The following is a 21,808-nucleotide window of genomic DNA, read 5'->3' on the forward strand; positions in this document are numbered from 1 at the left end:
GTGGTTTTAAAAAAAAACAAACAAAAAAAACAAAAAAAACAGGTTTACTGTTCCTGTGAACGACAAGCTCAGGAGAGCAGTGTGAATAGGGCTTGACGGTGACTCCCACAACTCGAATCTCCACTACTGTAATGCTGTGTAACACCCCTTAATAAAACATGCTAGGCAGGCGAGGGAGTTTACCAGATTAGCAGTTTTGTTAACTTAGATAAATACCTGGAGGATGATTTATACAGGCCACAGGTCAGATTTCAGGCACAAACTGTGCAATTTGGGATTGCTCCAGAGTACAGATGAGAGATAGTGCTGCGGGTAGAAATGTGATCAATCTGCATTCCTCCATTAAGGTAATGTTTCCATGAGACGCTATGTCCAGCAGCTTTTATATCACCAAGTCTGGAGACTGAGGGGGAAATACACTACACACATTGCCACTTGCAGGCATTGGTGAGATGCCGCAGGCAGTACTGCACAGCTGAAGCTCGGAGTCGCCCACAGCCGAGTCTAGGTATGTTCTGTGTCATTTATAAGCAGTAGAAGCTTCAGGCTATTCCGTTACTGAACCTCACAGCCCAAAGGCGACGGTCCGCAATCAGTACAGCACCAGAGAAACCCTTGGCGCACAGTCATTGGAAGGACAATCATAGTTTAAGCAATACTACCATGGCCAAACGTTTGGAGACTGACAAGCTCTGGTCTTCACAAAGTTTTCTACTTCATCATTTCTAGCTTTTTATAGTCAGATGTTTCTGTGGTTACAAATATAGGGATTTTTGTGTTACTCACCGTAAAATCCTTTTCTCCGAGACGCTCATTGGGGGACACAGGACTGTGTGACAGTGGGTGTATGCTTCTGCCGCCAGGAGGCTGACACTAAGAAAACTTGAAAAAAAAAAAAAAAAAAGTTAGCTCCTCCATCGTATACACCCTGACACCGGCTACCAGAGACTCCAGTTTGGTGCAAAAAGCAGTAGGAGAACAAAACACAAAAAATAATATAACAGCATATGTACAGAAAACTTATGTCTAGAAAAGATCCTACTGACTAATGTAATCAGATAAAACCAAAGCCGCCAAAAGGCTACCAGAGAGGGAGCTGTGTCCCCCAATGAGCGTCTCGGAGAAAAGGATTTTACGGTGAGTAACACAAAAATCCCTATTTCTCCTTCGCCTCATTGGGGGACACAGGACTGTGGGATGTCCTAAAGCAGTCCCTGGGTGGGAAAGATAATTCACCAGTAAAAGACATCCAGACAATGGTAGTCCTATAAATGTGCCACTGCCGCTTGAAGAATCCTTCTACCCAGACTTGCATCTGCAGAGGTCTGGGAGTGGATATTATAATGTTTGACAAACGTATGCAGACTAGACCAGGTCGCAGCCTTGCAAACCTGTTCTGCTGAGGCCTGGTGCCGAATAGCCCAGGAAGCCCCCACTGCTCTAGTCGAATGAGCCCTGATTCCGGCCGGAACCGTCATGCCCATGGAGCGATAAGCCTCCAGGGTAGATTTTGAAGCAGCGCATCCCCTCCTGCGACCCTGCGGAAGGACAAATAGAGCATCTGTCTGGCGAAAAGGAGCCGTACGGGAAATATACCTCCTCAGAGCCCTCGCCAGATCCAACGTATGGAGAGCTTTTTCTATACGGTGCGTAGGTGCCGGACAAAAAGAGGGCAGAACAATATCTTCATTGATGTGAAAAGATGAAACAACCTTTGGCAAAAAGGACGGTGCCGGTCTGAGAACTACCTTGTCCTGATGAAATTGCAGAAAAGGGGGACGACAAGAAAGAGCTGCCAGCTCCGATACCCGTCTAATGGATGTTATAGCCACTAAAAATACAACTTTCCAGGAAAGAAACATCAAAGAAACATCTTGCAGGGGCTCAAAAGGAGTGTTCTGTAAAGCCCTTAAGACCAGATTAAGGTCCCAAGCTTCCAAAGGAGTCTTATAAGGAGGGACCTTATGAGCGACTCCCTGGAAAAAAAATCCTGACCTGACGATTAGTAGCAATCTTGCGCTGAAAAAGGACTGATAAAGCCGAAATCTGCCTTTTAAGGGTACTTGGAGCAAGCCCAGAATCAAGGCCTGCTTGAAGGAAGGCTAGAATGTTAGGAATGGAAAAACGCAGAGGAGGCAGCCCGCGCACTCTACACCAGGAAAGGAAAACCTTCCAAGTGTGATAGTAAATCCTGGCCGAGACGGGCTTACGTGCACTGATCATGGTATCAGCTACTTTTTGAGAAAATCCTGCCTGAGTTAAAACCCAAGATTCAACGGCCAGGCCGTCAAACGTAGGACCCCTGAGTTCTGGTGGTAGATCGGCCCTTGAGATAGAAGATCCGGCTGATCGGGGAGCCGCCATGGAACCCCGGCGAGAAGTTGTACCAGGTCTGCATACCAGGTTCGTCGAGGCCAATCCGGGGCGATCAGGATAGCCGGCACTCTCTCTGATTTGATCTTCTTGATTACCCTCGGGAGCAGTGCCAGAGGAGGGAACAGATAAGAGAGATGAAATTGGTTCCAAGACAGTACCTGCGCATCCACGGCGATAGCCTGGTGATCTCGGTACCGAGAGACAAAACTGGGCACCTTGGCATTCACCTTGGACGCCATTAGATCCACGTCTGGAGTTCCCCAAAGATGGCATATCTGCAAAAATACCTCGGGATGGAGAGACCATTCCCCGGAGGCTAGACCCTGACGGCTTAGGAAATCTGCCGCCCAGTTTTCTTCGCCCGGAATGTGGACCGCTGAGATCACAGAGTGATTTCTCTCCGCCCAGAGTAGAATCTGTTTTACCTCCTGCATGGCTGCCTTGCTGCGGGTGCCCCCCTGGTGATTTATGTAAGCTACCGCTGTGGTGTTGTCCGATTGAATTCGGACAGGGCGACCCGCCAGAAGATGGTGAAAACGTAACAAGGCTAGCCGAACTGCTCGAATCTCTAAGATATTGATGGGGAGATCTGATTCCCGAGGAGACCAGCGTCCCTGAGCTGTGTGATGGAAGAACACTGCTCCCCAACCCAGGAGACTGGCATCTGTTGTGACCACTAGCCAATTGGTTGGGGGAAAGGGCTTCCCCCTGAGTAGAGATGAGCTGTTTAGCCACCAAGAGAGAGCCTGCTTGATCTGGAAGGACAACCGTAATCTGCGGTTGAGAGAGAGAGGATTTCTGTTCCACACTGATAGGATTGCTCGTTGGAGGGGTCGAAGATGAAGCTGTGCAAACAGAACCGCCTCTATGGTTGCAGCCATCTTTCCTAACACCCTCATCCCGGACCGAATCGTATGAGGGTATGGTTGTAGAAGATTCCTCACTTCCCGCCGAAGGGCTAGGACCTTGTCCTGGGGAAGGATAGATAGGGCTTGAGAGGTGTCGAAGATCATGCCTAAAAAAGAGATTTTCCGAGACGGCTGTAGGGATGACTTCCTTAAATTTACCAACCAACCTAGACGGGAAAGGGTGTCCAGAGTGATGCTGACATTTTCCCTGCAAGATTGAAATGTCGGTCCCTTGATCAGCAGATCGTCTAGGTATGGCAAGACGACTATACCTCGGGAGTGCAGAATGGACACCACAGTCGACATGACTTTTGTGAACACCCTGGGAGCGGAGGCCAGTCCGAAAGGTAATGCCGTGAACTGGAAGTGTAGATTGTTTACGGCAAACCGGAGAAATCTTTGATGAGGCGGAAAGATGGGAATATGAAGATAAGCATCCTGAATGTCTACTGAGGCCAAAAATTCTCCCTTTTCCAGAGAGGCGATGACCGACCGCAGAGACTCCATCCGAAAGTGTCGAACGTGGACAAACCTGTTTAAGAGTTTGAGATCTAGGATAGGCCTCACTGCTCCGTCCTTTTTGGGCACTACAAAAAGATTGGAATAAAAGCCCTGAAACCTTTCTTCCTTTGGAACAGGAGAAATGACACCGCTGATACGGAGAGACTCTATGGAATTGAACAAGCTTTGACGGAGAGATTTGCACCTGGGAAGACGGGATGGGAAGAACCGGGGAGGAGGAAGACGGACCAGCTCTATCTTGTAACCTGAAGATACGAGCTCTGCCACCCACTGGTCGTGGATTACCTGAAGCCAGACCTGGCGAAATAAAAGTAGACGTCCGCCTACTTTTTTGGAGACACCCGGAGGAGGCCTCCAGTCACTTGGCCGAAAATCTTTGAGTCCTAGATCCTCTGGATCTAGAAGACTGGGGACGCATTCTTCCCCCTTGGCTGGCCGTATAAGAGATCCGACCGTCTCGGTCCTGATTGGGCCGACCCTGCGCAGGAGAGCCTGATGCTGGGGCCCATCTGACATAGCGAAAGGTTCTAAAACGGGCCTGAAATTGGCGCCGAAAAGGCTGTCTAGCCCTCTGCTGAGGAAGAAACTTACTTTTCCCTCCTGTGGAGTCAGAAATGAGCTGATCCAGCTTTTCTCCGAACAAACGACCACCCTGATATGGCAGGGATGTAAGAGATTTTTTAGAGGTAGAATCAGCCCGCCAGGACCTTAACCAAAGGGCCCTTCTGATGGCAATAGCATTAGACACAGCCGAAGAAGCACAATCTGCCGCATCCAGAGATGCGTTAATCAGATAGCTACCAGCCATAGCTACCTGAGACGACATTTCAGCCAATTCCGCTGACACATTACCTTCTTGGAGAGCCTTAGATAACGAGTCTGACCAAGATATCATAGCCCTGGCAACCCAAGTTGCTGCAAAGGAAGGAAAAAGTGCTGAGCTTGAGGCCTCAAAGACGGAACGAGCCAAGCTCTCTATAAGACGATCCGTAGGATCCTTAATCGATGAGCCATTAGGGAGAGATAGCAACGTGTTAGAGGCTAAACGGGACACTGGAGGATCTACAGGAGGATTTTCTGCCCAATCACTACAAAGTTCCGAAGCAAAGGGATACCTAGCCTTCAGAGCTCTTTGCCCTGAAAAGCGCTTGTCCAGGTGCTCCCGGTTGCGTCGAATCAGGTCCTCAAACTCAGGGTGAGAGGAAAAGACCCTATGGGCCCGTTTAGCCCGCTTAAATGAGACCTTATGATCAGAGGAAGAGGTGAGCTCGTCTTCTATCCCCAAAGACTGATTGACAGCTTCAATTAGGCTGTCTACTGACTCCTGAAACCCAGGTTTATCAAAATTAAGAGACCCTTCCGACTCGTAGTCAGTCTCAACTTCCCCGCTTTCTGCAGGGGAAGGAGAGCGAGATACGAAACTCCAGGATGCGGAAGCACCTGAGTGCCTGGGCGACGCTTTGCGAATCCGCTTTCCATGCGTCTGTCGAGTGAGAGCGCGGCCCCTGCAGGCCGAAGACTCCTGAGACCCCGAGGCCCTCTCTGAGACAGGTGGATTACCGGTCCCGACCGCCGGGGTCTGCAGAGATTTGATCGCTTCAGTAAGGGACGCCGTGGATTGTGACAAGGACGTGACCCATTCCGGTGGAGCTACCCCAGCATCTGCTTGAGGGACCGGAGCCGGAGAGACTACTGGAGAACTAGCAGGGGGGGGCTCCTGGACGCGTTCAGAGTCACAGGCCTCGCAGAGGCGATTACTTTGGGCGTGCGGAAAAAGGGCACTACAAGATACACAACTGGTAAAAAGAACCGTGTGAGTCTTAACCCTTCTAGACATAACGATCCGTAATGCTATACCCAGGGCCAGAGACTGGGAAAAAAAAGAATGCTTCAGCCAGATGGAGAGAGAAGCACTTACCCCCAGTCCTGTGTCCCCACGAATACAGAGATGGATCCTGACAGCACGATACGGAGCCCAAATGTGCTGCCTTATATGTCCAGCAGGCTATAGGGGGGAGGGACCGCCAAACTATGCTGCAGCCTAGAGTAGGCCCGAAGCCGGGGCCTCAATTTTCTCCCTCAGTGAAAGGAGAAGCCGGAACCGGACGTGACGCGCCGGAAGGGGCGGAGCCCCGCAGCGCGGCCTGCTGGACGGAAGTCCCGGGCTCCAGGAAGCAGCCCCACGCCTGCAAGAAGCCAGGCAGGGCCGAAGCCTCTGGAGGAACAGTGGCGCCGATCTCCGCCTCCAACGCCGCGGCGCCGCTCCGGATAACGCTGCGGCGCCGCTGTCCTAACGCCGCAGCGCCGGATCAAACCGCAGCGCCGCCGCCCAGCACACAAACAGGACGCCTGCCTCACCCGGAGACGCCGCAACAGGTAACCTAACCCGGTGCCAGGAGCCCCCCCTTAGTCACACCACACTCAGCGAGGGGTGGAAATAAATGACGGTGCAGGAACCCAAACTCCATTATCCCCAGGATAAGGAGAGGGACCGTCCTCCACCCCAGCTAACACCCCGCGCAGGGGTGTAGAAATCAGGGGGGAACACACGGACGTCTAGGTGCACCTGTACAGCCTGGGGTCTAGATACCTCAGGGTGGTCAGGGCCAAGTCCAGTGAAAAATCCCACGTAGCGGGGAAGGATACGTGGAGAATATCGCACGTACTTGCCCGTTGATGGTTTGGGGAGATCGGACCCTCAAAAAGGTCCGTCGCCCCCTCAATCCAAAATGTTGAAAGTCGGGTCCAAAAATCCAGGACCCAGAGATGTGCCTCCTTGAGACACCAAGCATAAACTGGAGTCTCTGGTAGCCAGTGTCAGGGTGTATACGATGGAGGAGGAGCTAACTTTTTTTTTTTTTTCAAGTTTACTTAGTGTCAGCCTCCTGGCGGCAGAAGCATACACCCACAGTCACACAGTCCTGTGTCCCCCTATGAGGCGAAGAGAAATCAACATTTCAGAAGTTTACACTTTTTTTGCTCAATACATAAAGTTTATACAATGACTCACTATTTCCAGTGCTGATCCTCATATTTAAACGGACTCTGCCCTTCTCCCAGTCTGCTGGATATCGGCTCCAGGGCAAAACCTGACTGGGGACAACCAGTTCTTGTATAATCAGAGCTTGGGATTCATCACAATTTCTGTGTTTGGCCACCCACTTTCAGAACACTGACTACAGGTTTTCATTGGGATTGACATCTGGGGGGTTTCCCGCAGGGCTGGGGGTCGGTAAGCCAAACCTCCGACTCCTCAATTTCCATGACACCGACTCCACAGCCCTGGTTTCCCGGTCATGGACCTAAAATTGCAATTTTTCTTCATCAAGACACTTGGTTATCACTTTTGCTTTGTGACATGCTGGAAAAAAAGCATTGTTCATCCCCAAATTGCTCCTGGATGGTTGGGAGAAGTCACTCTTCGAGGATGTGTATAGCCCATTCTTTATTCATGGCAGTGTTCTTAGGCAAAATTGTGAGTGAGCCCCCTCTATGGATGAAAAGCCCCCACACATATATGGTCTCAGAATGCTTAAGGCCATGTTCACATGTCCAGGAATGATCCGTTAGAACGGATCCAGCAATAATCTGTTGGCAAAAAAGTTATGTAGATACAACTTTTTTTGTCCGTTTTCAACACTGAAGTCTATGACAAATGGATCCGTTAATCAGCTATCTGTTTTCCTTTCATTTGAAAAGGATTCGCTTTCTATTGACTTTATTAAAAAGGAAACCAATTTTTTTTTTTTTTTTTTTTGAAAAACAGACAAAAAAAAAAAAAAAAAAAAGTTGTACCTGCAGAACTTTTTTGCCAACAGATTATTGCTTGATCCGTTCCTACGGATCATTATTGGACGCGTTGGCATGACATAGGACTCGCGTCACAAGGAGGCTTCAGAGAACATAACTGCAGGAAGCATAGAGATTGGGCTTGCAGAGGACTGGGGTAAAGTTACTTTCTCTGAAGTCTCCTTGTGATGGTTTAGGACTTCTGGAAAAATGGATGTCTGGAGAAGAAATGGCAAGAGCTACCATGAGTCCTGTGTGCTGCCAATAGCAAAGAATCCCGAGAGCAGTCATGTGTGGAGGCTTTTCATCCATCATGGATGGAGTTTGCCTGAGAACACAGCCATGAATAAGAAATGGGATCTAAACATCCTCCAAGAGCAACTTCTCCCAACCATCCAGGAGCAATTTGGGGATGAACATTGCTTTCAAGCATGATGGAGATGATGTGTCTTATGACAAAGGTAATTACTAATTGACTAGATGAACAGAACATTGACATTTTGGGTCCGTGGCCAGGAAATTCCCCAGATATAAATCCCACCTAGAACATATGGTCGATCCTCAAAAAGCAGGAGACAAATCACAGAAATTGTAATAAACACCAAGCACTGATCATCAGTCGGGATTTGGCCCTGGAGCCGATATCCATCTGCCAGGGAGAAGGGCCAAAGTCATGAAAAATAAAGGACGACACTGGAAATACTGAGTCTAAGCATAAACTTGATCTATTTGTGGATAAAAATATAAAAAAAAGTCTAAATGATGATAATTGTAACTACAGAAACATCCGACTCAAAGTTCTAAAAACACTGAAGCAGCAAACTGTGTGAAAAACAAAATTAGTGTCAGTATCAAAACTTTTGGCCATGACCGTACACTAAAAAAATAAACCTTCTGTCTATGCAGTATAGACATGGGATTGCTGGCCATTAGTAACCTATGGAAATATTTGGTTGAGTAACGGCGGCGATGTTCAGCAGTGAGTCACCGCAACGAGGAATTTATTGCATAAGAAATGTGGACATAAGCGTCTGTACAGATTACTCCTCACATCATAGGTCAGACATAAGGAGACCCTTATTTCCAGCTCTTATCAGCAAGATCTGGAAAGGAATGTCCTGAGAGGTGAAAAGTTCTTTAAGATTTCACTCCTCCTATGTGGGTCACATGAAACTTTCTTTTTTGTTACAATTCCTTCTATTATAGAAAATTTACCAACACAGGTTTTACAACATTTTGTTAAAGTTCATGGGTGTGCCACATGGTATCTCCTCCAAGGCGCCTACATGAGGCAGCAGATAACCTAGGACCTCTTCATTTCTGCAATACCTCCTCTCCTAACCATCTGTGCTTGCTTCATCCTGAGGTTGCGAGAGTTATTGTGGAGTCTTTTCCTCATTCATGGTGAAGAAGGAAGAAGAACCTTAACCTTATCATTTTAAAAGTGGAATGGTGACCAGACTGAGAACAGCAGCAAGTGCCTGGGTTAGAGGTTTAGTAACCAGAGTGGGTGCAAATTGATGCCCCAAGTCCATGGACCTGGTCAGTATTCTGCCTTTGGACAGCGGCCTTGAGCGCTGCCTCCTACCCGACGGCATCAGCGGCTCTTCTATTGATTAGCAGGTCTGGCGCGATGTCATACATGGGTCACACTGCAATAACGACACGCCAGGCTGGCTAGTCAAAAGAAGAGACCGGGATGCAGTCAGACAGGAGGCAGCTCTTAGGGCTCCTATCCAGAAGAAGCAGATTACTGACCGAGCTGTGCAAATCAATTTCTTCATGACTACTACTACTATTTATTGTCCAACTGGTGATTGCAGTGACCGTCCGGTGTCTTCGGGTCGAGCTGCAGCTGATTTACCATACTTTGACCTTGAATCTGCGTAGTTCCTGGCAGCAGGACATCCTCATAAGGGGAGCATCCAGCCTTACGCTCGTCATCACTCACGCCATCGGGATATCTACACTACAGAGTTCCCTATATTTTTTATTTTCCTTTCATCCATAACATCTGCGGCAGGTCCATAATGGAAATGCTCGGTGGGAATATATCCATAGGTCTGTTCACCCTATAAAGGGGTGAAATAATCAAATACGTGCCACAGAAATTAAATATCTGCATCACAGGCCAATTTTTGCTCAGAAACATCTTCAGTGGGTGGAAAAGATTTGTAAAATCTCATCCAAAGCCATAGTACTATAAACCTTACAGATTTGACACCAATCCACCGAATCATTTCTCCTGTACCCTACTGCTCTATATTGGGGACACACTGGCACCACAGGGAGGGTAATGACAAACCCTCCATGGTCCTTTATCAGTACATAGTGCCGGTACCTGATGCTTTAGATTGCTGGCTGGCGTAACTCGACGTCCTGGAATGTCCACATGCTCCAAGCTCATCAGGGACGGATGCGCTCTTTGATGAAAGGTCTTAAAATAATAGAGATGTACATTACATTAAAAAGAGAACACACTGAGCACATAGACGAGCAATTACCAAGAAAATTAATAATGCGCATATCAGGAAGAGAGATGTACAGACCAGAAACTCCCAGGTGCAGTTTTATCGTCTCTCGTCCTTTCCGGTCTTCATGCAAAGAGTCAGAATCTCCAGGGATTGCAATGGAGGTGGCAGTGGAAGGTGCCCTGGAGGCCAAAGAGGACATGATGACTGCTTATTGCTGCGAAACATGGGGGAAACCAGGGAGGGACTCTGATCAAGGTAGGTGCAAATAGCATCTTTCTCTGGAGAACCCAACACATCCAGGCATTATCCCACTGACTTCAACGGGATCCACTAAATGTTTAATCCCCCATATGGTGACATTGCACAGGAACATAACACAGGTAATCCCGGGGGGTCCAAGCAACGACACAACCAGTCATTTATTATTGGGGCACCTTACTAAATGGGAAACACCACCAATATTATTTATAAAAGAATTTTCACATTTTTTTTCCTATAGTTTCAGTTTTCTTTATTCCTTAGTCAGTGATTTTGATTCTATTTCTGCAGGGGTTTTGGTTAGTTATAGCATATAAAATAGTTTAACTTTAACAAGTGAGTGTTTTGCTGTGGAATCGGCCAAGATGATTTTACCCCACAAACTATTTACATGTGCGTGTAGGTCTTTCAAAGATAAATCCACCAATACCTTTACATGATCAGTCCGTTCCTCCATTATCAAGAAATCTGGGTTTGAATTTATATGTAAATGAGGCTGAAGAGCTATAGTAGATCTGAAGCCTCTGTCACTCCAGCTCTATTCCCCTCCCCACCCAGTGCCGCCTGGGTGTCAGTCAGATATCCTGATGAAATGAGTGATAAAAGCAAAGCATCATGCAGCAGAAGGAGGCAGTGCTGAGTGGGGAATAGAGCTGGAGTGACAGAGGCTCCAGAACTACTATAGCTCTTCCGCCTCATTTGGATATCAATTCAAACGCTGATTTCTCGGTAATGGAGGAACGGACTGGCCGTGTAAAGGTATTTCTGGACTTGTCATTTAAAGAGTTATGTGCACATATTAACAGTTTGCAGGGGAAATCCTGCTGACAGATTCCTTTGAAGCTTTGTTATCCACAATTAGGAGGGTATACATGAGAAACAATGACAGGGCGAAGTTTAAGGGTATGTGCACACGCTGCGGATTTTGCTGCGGTTCCCATGCATTTACAGTACCATGTAAAGCAATGGGAAATGAAATCCGCAGTGCACATGCTCCGGAAAAAAACGCGCGGAAACGCAGCGGTTTATTTTCCGCAGCATGTCAATTCTTTCTGCGGATTCCGCTGCGGGTTTGCCCCTGCTCCAATAGAAATCTGCAGGTGAAAACCCGCAGAGGAAACCGCAAAAGAAAACGCGGTAAATCCGCAGTAAAAACTGAAGCGGTTTTTCACTGCGGATTTCGCAAATCCGCTGTGGAAAATTCTGCAATGGAATCAGCAGCGTGTGCACTTAGCCTTAGAGTGAAAGAAAAGAAAAAAAGTGACAATCTTTATTGGCATAGAGTTGCCAAAATTATATCCACAGGAGGTCTGTTTACCTGTTTTTCAGATCACTTTAGTTTTCTGTGTCACTTTTGCAATGTTTCCATTAAAAACAGATACCATGTGGATATTGTGCCCGTATGGTCTCATTTTTTTTTTTCCTAAGTTCAATGGACACGTATTGTCCTCACATTAGACTTGATTAACGCAAACGGAATGTGTTCTTGTGCAAAAACATTTTATAGAATTGTCCACTAACTTAAATTGGCCCGTGTGCAGAAAGAAGAGCGTATAATGCTCTATACGCTGTATAAAGCTGCATCTACATGACCCATGGCTTTAAAAGACATTTTTTTTTTCACATATCTGACGGACAGTTCTGGCAGTACAATGTAATGAAATGGATTTCTTTTTAAATAGGAGTAACTCACGTTTTAAAGCAGGGGTCTCCGGACATGAGCTGCATAGAGATTCCAACCTACAGGGGGGAGAAAAAAAAAAAAAAAAAAAATCAGGGAAATGTATAAAAGCAAAAGCGGAAAAAGGTAAAAAATACAAAGTTCTATCTCTGCAGAAACACGGGAGCATCATAAGAGCTGGGTACTGAGCAGATATCTCCATCGGGAACGTCCAGACGGCTTGGTGTGTTTCCAATCACATGTGTGCGCTTCCTCATAAAACTAAAGATCCACATAAGTTTGGTCTGGGATTTATTTGCTGTAAATGAGATACAGAACCTGTGCTCAATTGTAGGGTGAGACCAGACGTATAAAGCTAAATTGTGCCGCCAACATCTAGTTTCGACTCTACCAGTCTCAGATAAATCTTCCTTATGTGTCACAAATATAAACTAGAAGAAAAATGCATAAAACATTGCAATAAGTAAATAGCATATGCAATAAAAAAGAAAAAAAAAAGGATAAAATCATGCCACCGCGACAAGGTATACCCCATCAGGGTGGTCCCTATCTCTAGTAACTCACTAGGTACCAGCAGGCCTCAATAGACGGGGGCTGAGCGTGACCTGTGCCTCACCATCTTTAACGCCTACCCATGGAAAGCAGGGGAGATAAGGTGCGCAGCCCAAGAGGGTGGCCATATCCCCAAATATACCAAATACAAAAAAAACTGAAGCAAAACAAAAAACAGGGGCCTAGCACACCTGTAGGTATAATTGTAATTTGTAGGTGCACATTTACACTGTGGCCATTAACAGACATATAGGACTTTGCTTGTGTGCCACAATTCGCATAACAGGCATTAGCATCTTTGCCAAGAGACTGGGATGCAAAGAAGATCCCCTCAATAAACTCCCGCTTTCTTTAAAGGAGTTGCTCGCTTTCAGAATATCTAGTTCTTAAAGAAAAAAAAAAAAAAGAAGTGCTTTATTCCCCTTCATGGGCCTAGCACTAGGATTACACCGCTGCCCCCAATGTGTATTAGTGGCTGAAGCGCTGTCAGCAAGTTGCCAGCACAGCAGCCAATCAGTGAGCTAGGCAGATGGAATGCCTTGCTCACGAGCTCTCCGACTGGCTGGCGCACACACTTTACATGATGTCAGGTCAGCAGTCAATGCTTTTATACTGGGAACAGTGGTGAAAACTCAGCAATGGACCCACTTAGGGCAAGTAAAGCTCCATTTTTTTCCCCCTTCCATAAACGGTGTCAGGGGACTGGAAAATTCTGAAGAGAGACAACCCTTTTAGGGCATTTTAAAAGGAATTCTCTAACAAAAATTGCTTCAAGGCCTGTGCAGAAGCTGTACACACTGAGCGGGTCAGAACAAAAATTGCTTCAAGGCCTGTGCAGTAGCTGTACACACTGAGCGGGTCAGAACAAAAATTGCTCCAAGGCCTGTGCAGTAGCTGTGCGCACTGAGCGGGTCAGAACAAAAATTGCTTCAAGGCCTGTGCAGTAGCTGTGCACACTGAGCGGGTCAGAACAAGAATTGCTTCAAGGCCTGTGCAGTAGCTGTGCACACTGAGCGTGTCAGAACAAAAATTGCTTCAAGGCCTGTGCAGTAGCTGTGCACACTGAGCGGGTCAGAACAAAAATTGCTTCAAGACCTGTGCAGTAGCTGTACACACTGAGCGGGTCAGAACAAAAATTGCTTCAAGGCCTGTGCAGTAGCTGTGCACACTGAGCGGGTCAGAACAAAAATTGCTTCAAGGCCTGTGCAGCAGCTGTACACACTGAGCGGGTCAGAATAAAAATTGCTTCAAGGCCTGTGCAGCAGCTGTGCACACTGAGCGGGTCAGACAAGTGGCAATGTTGATATTTCAAATTTTAATCCTAAAAGAAAAAAAAAAAAAAAAAAAAGGTTGTAAACAAAAACCTTTAATTTAAAAACCACCTATAATCGGAGTCTGAAGCTAGAGAGTGAAAAATTGTGAATTATTATCCTGTGTGGATTTATATACAGATTGACGAAAGGATGAACTTAAAAAAAAAAAAAAAAAAAAAAAAAAACAGCCCAAGTCACTTTTCTATTCCACACCTAATGAAAAACCACTCCATAAGCTTTATACAATCATCACTAAACAGCCCGGCTCACATCCTGTTATTCCCCAAGAAAATGTAATAAAAACCTGCTGGTGAAACAATGGAAAAACCACAGCTTCTCTGTGCACAGCTTTTAGGAATAATACATTGTGGTACAGTGCCTCCCGGATGAGCATGAAATCTAGAACGGCAACAGGAACGACTGCAAAAGTGTTTCTATCCCGGAGCTGCAAGTGCATTAGCCAGGAAGAAGCCGATGTAATAATTCACAGTCATCTCCTCAGACAGGCTGCCATTACCATTCCCGGGACGATGGCAGATCTGCTGGCGGAGGCTCGGGTGCGGAAGCACAGTGCCGGACATAGGCTTCTAGTGGTTTACTCCCTGAGACTCCCTGAGTATTCATCAGCTAAATACAAAGTAGATGATCAGGTTTCTCCAAAACGTCACCTATAAGAATATTACCAGGTCTGTATCTGCACAGGTCACTGGAGGATAATAGCAAACCAACCCTGAGCACCATGAATATTTATTCCAGGTGTGACCCATCCAGCCCTATTAGGACACAACATGTACCATTTCCCTCTACGTGCCCACAGTGGACTGGTTATAGTCAATGAACTGATGGCACTGGACAACCGTGGGTTAATCAGAGAGGATCTGTCATTAGCATCAGAGATCTGCACTATTAGAAGGCTTAATCTAATATCAGGAGGGAAAACTTTCTTAAAAAGTTCTTATAGTCACTCTTTCATAGATATTTAAAGTAAGTACACCTCCCTTGTCAGTAGAGTAGATCAAAAGGATTAGCAAGATCCTGGTCCGTCACCCACGTTGCTACCCTTTAGCAGCCACCTTCCTTTGCCAGCATTGGAAAGCAGGGGCCCAGTAATCATTTTTGTCAATACTAAGCCCTGCAATGTCAAGAGAACAATCACAAGATGCACCCAAGTGTCAGATGAGGACGTTCACATGACCCTGGTCCAGCAGCTCCTCTACATAGCAGATGCAAGAGAGCCATTTAAAAGTTGTTGTTTTTTCCAAAGATAGTAAGTTATCTCCAACCATAGGATAGCAGATAATTTACTGATTGCTGGGAGTCCGGGTGCTGGGGCCTGCAGAAATCCTAGAAAGGGGCACCAGAATGAGGGCTTTGTAGAACACCATCCTGGATGGCGAGGACCTGTGGATGCTCAACCTCCACTCTACTCATTAAATACGAGGCTGCGAGAGAAAGCCAAGTACAGAGCTCAGTTATTTCTCATAGTCCCACAGACAAGGAAAAGAGCAAAGCTGGAGCTTACACACCTTCATCCTCTGCAGTGCCCGGATAGCAGAGTCCAGTGCCCAGTTCTTGGGATTGTTGGGGGCCCAACCACTGCCACAGGAATTTGGGAAAACTTACTGCATTGGCAATAATGGTTTAAAATCATATTCTGTAGTTTGTAAGTTATCCGCTATACATAAGATACAATATGACTGCTGGGGGTCCACTAGAATCCGCACTGATCCCAACAAAGGAGGGGATGTGAAGATCTCTGTGTGAAGAGTGGTGGTCAGTCATCATTCATTCTCATCAGCCGAGTGCAGCGCTCTGGTGGTGCGCCCATTAAGGAGTCCGGGGTCTCAGGACTGGGGGGAGTCTCAGCAGTCAAACTTGAGAAGCGAATACTTCTGAAATGTATGCAGTTTATGATGTGAAATCTGGAGATACAGCATTCCTTATTCCACAGACTCATAAAAAAGGAGACTTGCCCCGAAGAAATAAGATAATTATAAAGACAATATCAGATTATTTAGAGGAGCTGCTCTTAATCTGCACAATCCCTGACTACACGCCAAACTAAGCTGCATGGATCCACTGCTCCGGACCCCGACTCTAAGCAGAGAGGCGTCAGAAACTGGACAGAAGGACACTTTTTATCCTCCCAATGATCGTACCATGGAATGAATGTAATGAGCACAAATCCTTTTCGTTTTCACTACAGGTATATATCACGAGTGAAGGCCATTTCACAACCTGCATCCACTTGTCTTACATCATATAAAATACATTTTTCTGCAGCCAAATAATGACGACTGCCTGAAGTGGATGTCAAGTACACGTATTTACTGTGTTTTGTCATGTTCATAATTAATAGCAGTATAATTAGCTGTTATTCTATATACACTACATAAGATCCCGCAGGCAGATCATTTCACACATGTGTGTGTGTGGCTTACACTAAAGAGGTTGTCTACAACTCAGACATCACCTTCTCAATCCCCATATTCCGAATAAATTATCACATGCTTAACATTAGCACAGCTTGCTCACTTGTTGAACCAGGCTTTACTACTCAACACAAAGGGGTATCACTGGAAGGATCACATCATTCAAAGGATCACAGCTTGTAAACGCTTTTTGTAGCCAGTCAAGTATCTTTTAATTCTAGTTTGAGGGATTTTCATCCATTCTTCTTGGAAAATTCTTCCAATTCTGTGAGATTCCTGGGTCGTCTTGCATGCACTGCTGTTTTGAGGTCTAGTCACAGATTTTCAATGATGCTCAGATCAGGGGACTGTGAGGGCCATTGTAAAACCTTCAGATTGCTCCTTTCGAGGTAGTCTATTGTGGATTTTGACGTGTGTTTAGGATCATTATCCATTTGTAGAAGACATCCTCTTTTCAACTTCAGCTTTTTTACAGACGGTGTTATGTTTGCATCAAGAATTTGTTGAAATTTCATGGAATCCATTCTCCCCTCTAACTGTGAAATATTCCCTATGCCATTGGCTGCAACACAAACACAAAGTAGGATTTAGCCACCCCCATGCGTAATGGATGGCAAGATGTTTTTTTCCTGAAATTATGTGCCCATTTTTCTCCACACATACTTTTTTCATTGCGGCCAAAGAGTTTTATTTTAACCTCATCGGTCCATAAGACTGGTTTCCAAAATTCATCAGGCTTGTATAGATCTTTTGCATACTGCTGAAGCTGAATTTTATGTAGACGTGTGGGGGGGGGCTTCTTCTCATGATTCTTCCATGAAGACCATATTTGTTCAGGTATGTACCACAACTGCAGAGTCTGCAAAATCTTTCTGAAGGTCTATTACAGTCAACCGGGGGTTCTGATTTGAGTCTCTAGCAATCCAACCAGCAGCTCTCAATGAAATTTTGCTTGGTCTTCCAGACCTTATCTTGACCTCTACTGTTCCAGTCACCTGTCATTTCTTAATTACATTTCGAACTGAAGAAAGGGCAACTTTAAAACACTACCATCTTCCTTGGTCAAAGTTATCTGAGCACACAAATTCCAAGGGTGCCCAAACTTTTGCACAAGTCCATTTTTCCTTTTGTAATTTTTTAAATGTTAAAGACGACAATATATACTTTTTGCCTAAAATACAAAGGAAATGTGTCATCTTTAACTTTAGGTCTTTTAGAGATCATTTCATCTTCAACTTGGTAACCGTTCACAATAACAGTAATTTTGACCATGGGTGCCCAAACTTTCACATACCACTGTACCTGGCCACCTCTTTCACTCTAGGACTGGACCTTTGGGTCAGAGGATTCCAATTCTAATATGCATGATGGTTTCAGAGGTGGGCCACATGTGCCGTACTGTGTATAGGTCTTCAAAATACTCCTCCAATATTCATCACAGATAATACAACTATGGATAGATTGTCCGAAACTTAAATATGATGCAAATAAGAAAGACACTGACTGCTGGAAACTTTCTACATAAATCAGCAATGTGGGTTCTTCCCAAGAGTTAATAGAAACTGACAAGAGATGCTAAAGTGGGGCGCTGATGAGAACCGACATAACCCAATAAAGTGATAAGAAGCAGGACTGTTTCTGTGCCGAGCTGTAATGCAATAATCCATAAGGTCAGCAAATGCAATGCAATAGAAATCATCTCAGTGCAGGAATGGAAAAATGACTGATGGCAAACAGGAAAAAAGGTCATTGCCAGCAGCAAAGTGTCAGCTGTATGGGATCCGTGTCTTCTGGAGTTGCCTAGTCCTCCATCTGCACAACTGCCACAGCGCAGGACATCAGGCTTCAATGGCCACCACTAACCTTTAGGATGGAGTTATCTTGCCTGGTGTTTTTGGTGTCATATCCTTCTAATAGACATCTCCGAACTGTGTTTCCAGATCCAGCAAACTCTGCAAGGTTCAAGTCTGCAAAGCCGAGCTAAGGAAACAGAAATATCAGCATCGTGTTAAGTAAAAAGTAACATTCTACAAAAATTAGAAAAATTCAACACAAACTGATCCAATGCAAAAATCGGTCCAAGGCTACCAGCCGATCCTAGATAACTCTTAGAACTGGTCTCCTCGTATGGGGACATTGAACATTTCGGGCCACTTTAGGCGCTAGGTCCCTGACCTGTACTGTCGTCCATTCTGAGTTTATCGGACAGATGGAGAAATCAGAGTACAGTGCTCGGACATCTCTGCCAGTCCCATAGATGTAATGGAGTGGCCAATATGCATGCTGGCCACAACTCAAACTGGGGCCTCCATACTATCATTGTGATCTGTGGTGGTCCCAATGGTGAGACACCTAGCGATCCGCAATCTATTGCCTATCCAGGGAATCGGTACTGTGTTGTTATTGTAGACGGCCCCTTTAAATGCAAATGTAAACAACTTTAAAATAGAAGAGTGATTTTGAATAGCAGTAAGCATTTTACCTTGGCATAGGCTTTCCCGCCTTTAAGCTCCTGAAACAAGTAGGAGAGAAATACCGGTGAATTACGCATGTAACGGGAAGCATTAAGACATTGTCACAACACTAGGGCTTTGTTCACAAATGCACGAGGACATTAGGGCATCCATCACCATTGACAGAAAACATTGTGGAGCACAGAGTTATTCTTGTTGTCAGAAGAATGGACGCTACAGAAACCCATTGGATACCAGTGAAAGTCTGTGAGCCATCATTGCATGACAGATGGAGTCGCAAATGGGTATTCTCAAGTTTGGAAGTTATCTCCCATTCCTAGGCTAAGGGCTAAGTTCTTGATCGTTGGGGCCCGACCGATCCTGAGCATCAACGCACTGAAGAGCCCCGAGTGAATGGAGAGGTGGTCGATTATGTGCAACTCTGATCCATTCCCTCTTATTGGGACCACCGGAGATAACTGACTGTAGCACTCACCTGGTCTTTGGCACCCCTTTAAAAATGAATGGAGAGAGGGTGTGCATGACCAACCATGGTTCTATTTACACCTGGTTCTCGGGAGCAGTGGGGGTCCCAGCTGACAGAACCCTAGTGATCAGGAAGTTTCCCTATCCCTAGAAACATCCTTTCCAACTTCATCGTGTCGGTGGGGGTAGTCTTACCTTGCGCACAGATACTCTGCAGATACATGGGTCCAGGATACCGGAGGCCGCACTTGCACTCATCTTACACATGAATGAGAAACATTTCCTCCAGTGGACGCTGTTCGCTTGAACAACCTCTCTGCAAAAAAAAAAAAAAAATAGCAATTTGTTTTTTTTGCATTTTAATGACCAGTACCTAGCAGGATGGAAGGTGCTGTTTAGGGGGAAGTGGATTTATTTCAGTTCTCTCAGAAAACCCTTCAGTCTGGCAATGAGTGGACTTTAATGAATGGGGTGCACTTTTTTTTTTTTAAGAGCCTTGAAGAGTAAAGTCCAAAAATTATGTTCTTCCATATAAAATCTTCCTGCCGACACCTTTATTAGGACGGGATCACACATACGCGAGATACGGCCGAGTCTCGCAGGTGAAATCCCTCCTCTGGCGCCGGCACTTGGGAGCGGAGCGTGCAGCTCCATGTGTTGCTGTGCGTTTGCACGCTGCGCTCCGGAGTGCCGGTGCCAGGGGAGGGATTTCACCTGCGAGACTCGGCTGTATCTCGCGTATGTGTGATTCTGGGCTTAGGTGATGTATTCTAGTCAGGGCGTACGGAGTAGCATAGGCAAATGACAAGGTAATGATGGATATTCGCCAACATGGGCGTCAGGCGCGGCTTCCATCCCTAATCACGTTGCATGGCTAGTACTGACTTACAGGGTAGCCACCTCCTTTTTTCTGGCATACTTTTCCCCACAAGCATTGCCAGACAGTCTCCATACACAGATGTCCCCACAACGTGATACCTAGAATAACGATTGCGGTGCCTCAGCCCCTCTGCATTACATCCGGCGGCAGATGTGGATGTGGCCATTTTGGTCACTCATGGCAACTAAACAAAACTGCTCAGCGCCCGGCCGGTGTAGGACATGACTTCTGATAATCTGACTCATCGCTTCCTCAGGAGTCACACGAGAGCAGATTCCTTCCTTTTCGCACAGATAATTTCTATTGTCCGCGTCAGCCAGAGAGTCATAGACCAAGGTCGTGTGCCACAGACACAACACTGCCATTGCCCAGCAACCACTCATCGTCATTTTCTTCCTTAAATATCTGACAGGGATTCTCTCAATGTGCTCCACATTTTTCGTTAGAAGGCTGGTAATACAAGTCTATTTTATACATTTTTTATGCGCATGTGAAAAAACGATTTTGTGCTTTGGATCTGGTCTTCAGTAGTGTTGGGTCCGTGCTTAGCATCAGTATTTCATCAGTTTTTCTCGTGTGAAAAAATAAAAATAAAATGAGGTTTTTCAAGTGTCACCTGTCACTGAAAACCAGACAGAACTAAAAAGCAACTAGGAGGCCATGCGCAAGTGTTCACGTATTTCATAGACTTGCATCCGTGACTAGGATCAAAAACAGATGTCTCTTTTATATTTTGCTAACACGCAATCAAAAAAGGGGCCTCTCTCTAAGGCTGCCGTCACACTAGCAGTATTTGGTCAGTATTTTACATCAGTATTTGTAAGCCAAAACCAGGGGTGGGTGATAAATGCAGAAGTGGTGTAGATGTTTCTATTATACTTTTCCTCTATTTGTTCCACTCCTGGTTTTGGCTTACAAATACTGATGTGGGATCCAAGAAGTATCGTTTCTCCTTGCGGAGAGTGACATGATAAGCATGTCGAAGTGAGGAGACTTAAAGCCGCAATGCTCCTCTGGGAAATATGCAAATTGTCTCTTCAGAGAGAAAGAGGACTAGAACTCTAGTGCCACCTATTGGAAGTAGCAATCCTAACAGTCAATGTCGACCCTTTAACGAGCCTTGTCACATGACTTAGGATAAAAGCCAAACCATAATCTCAATTTGCAGACACTGTTTCGGGGTACTGCCCCTCGTCAGTGCAAAGTGGAGATCTGGTTTGGCTGATCTGGATCCAGATCAGCCAGAGATCTCCAGATCTGGCTGAGATGCAGAGATCTGGAGATCTGGTTACGGCTTTAAAAGGTACCGTTACACTGAACGACTTACCAACGATCACGACCAGCGATACGACCTGGCCGTGATCGTTGGTAAGTCGTTGTGTGGTCGCTGGGGAGCTGTCACACAGAAAGCTCTCCCAGCGACCAACGATCCAGGGAAAGACTTCAGCATCGTTGAAACTGTCTTCAACGATGCCGAAGTCCCCGGGTAACCATCGGGTTACTAAGCGCAGGGCCGCGCTTAGTAACCCGATATTTACTCTGGTTACCATTGTAAAAGTAAAAAAAGAAAAAAAACAAAACTACATACTCACATTCCGGTGTCTGTCACGTCCCCCGGCGTCAGCTTCCCTGCACTGACTGTTAGCGCCGGCCGGCCGTAAAGCAGAGCACAGCGGTGACGTCA

The 21,808-nt window shown here is 46.0% G+C and overlaps 1 protein-coding gene across 2 annotated transcripts in view; it reads right to left on the reverse strand.

Moving 5' to 3' along the window:
• Window positions 1-21,808, reverse strand: part of EEIG2 (EEIG family member 2) — a 44,319-nt gene that overhangs the window by 15,605 nt on the left and 6,906 nt on the right. For both annotated transcript variants that reach the window (XM_069737368.1, XM_069737369.1), the window contains exons 3-8: window positions 19,440-19,560; window positions 18,788-18,817; window positions 18,169-18,285; window positions 12,021-12,067; window positions 10,145-10,248; window positions 9,937-10,032 (exon numbers count right to left, since the gene is read on the reverse strand). In XM_069737368.1, coding sequence (XP_069593469.1) covers window positions 9,937-10,032; window positions 10,145-10,248; window positions 12,021-12,067; window positions 18,169-18,285; window positions 18,788-18,817; window positions 19,440-19,560 — 515 coding nt within the window. The remainder of the gene's footprint in view (window positions 1-9,936; window positions 10,033-10,144; window positions 10,249-12,020; window positions 12,068-18,168; window positions 18,286-18,787; window positions 18,818-19,439; window positions 19,561-21,808) is intronic.

The sequence above is a fragment of the Ranitomeya imitator genome, chromosome 8 (assembly GCF_032444005.1).
Source record: "Ranitomeya imitator isolate aRanImi1 chromosome 8, aRanImi1.pri, whole genome shotgun sequence".
NCBI classification, from domain to species: Eukaryota; Metazoa; Chordata; class Amphibia; order Anura; family Dendrobatidae; genus Ranitomeya; species Ranitomeya imitator.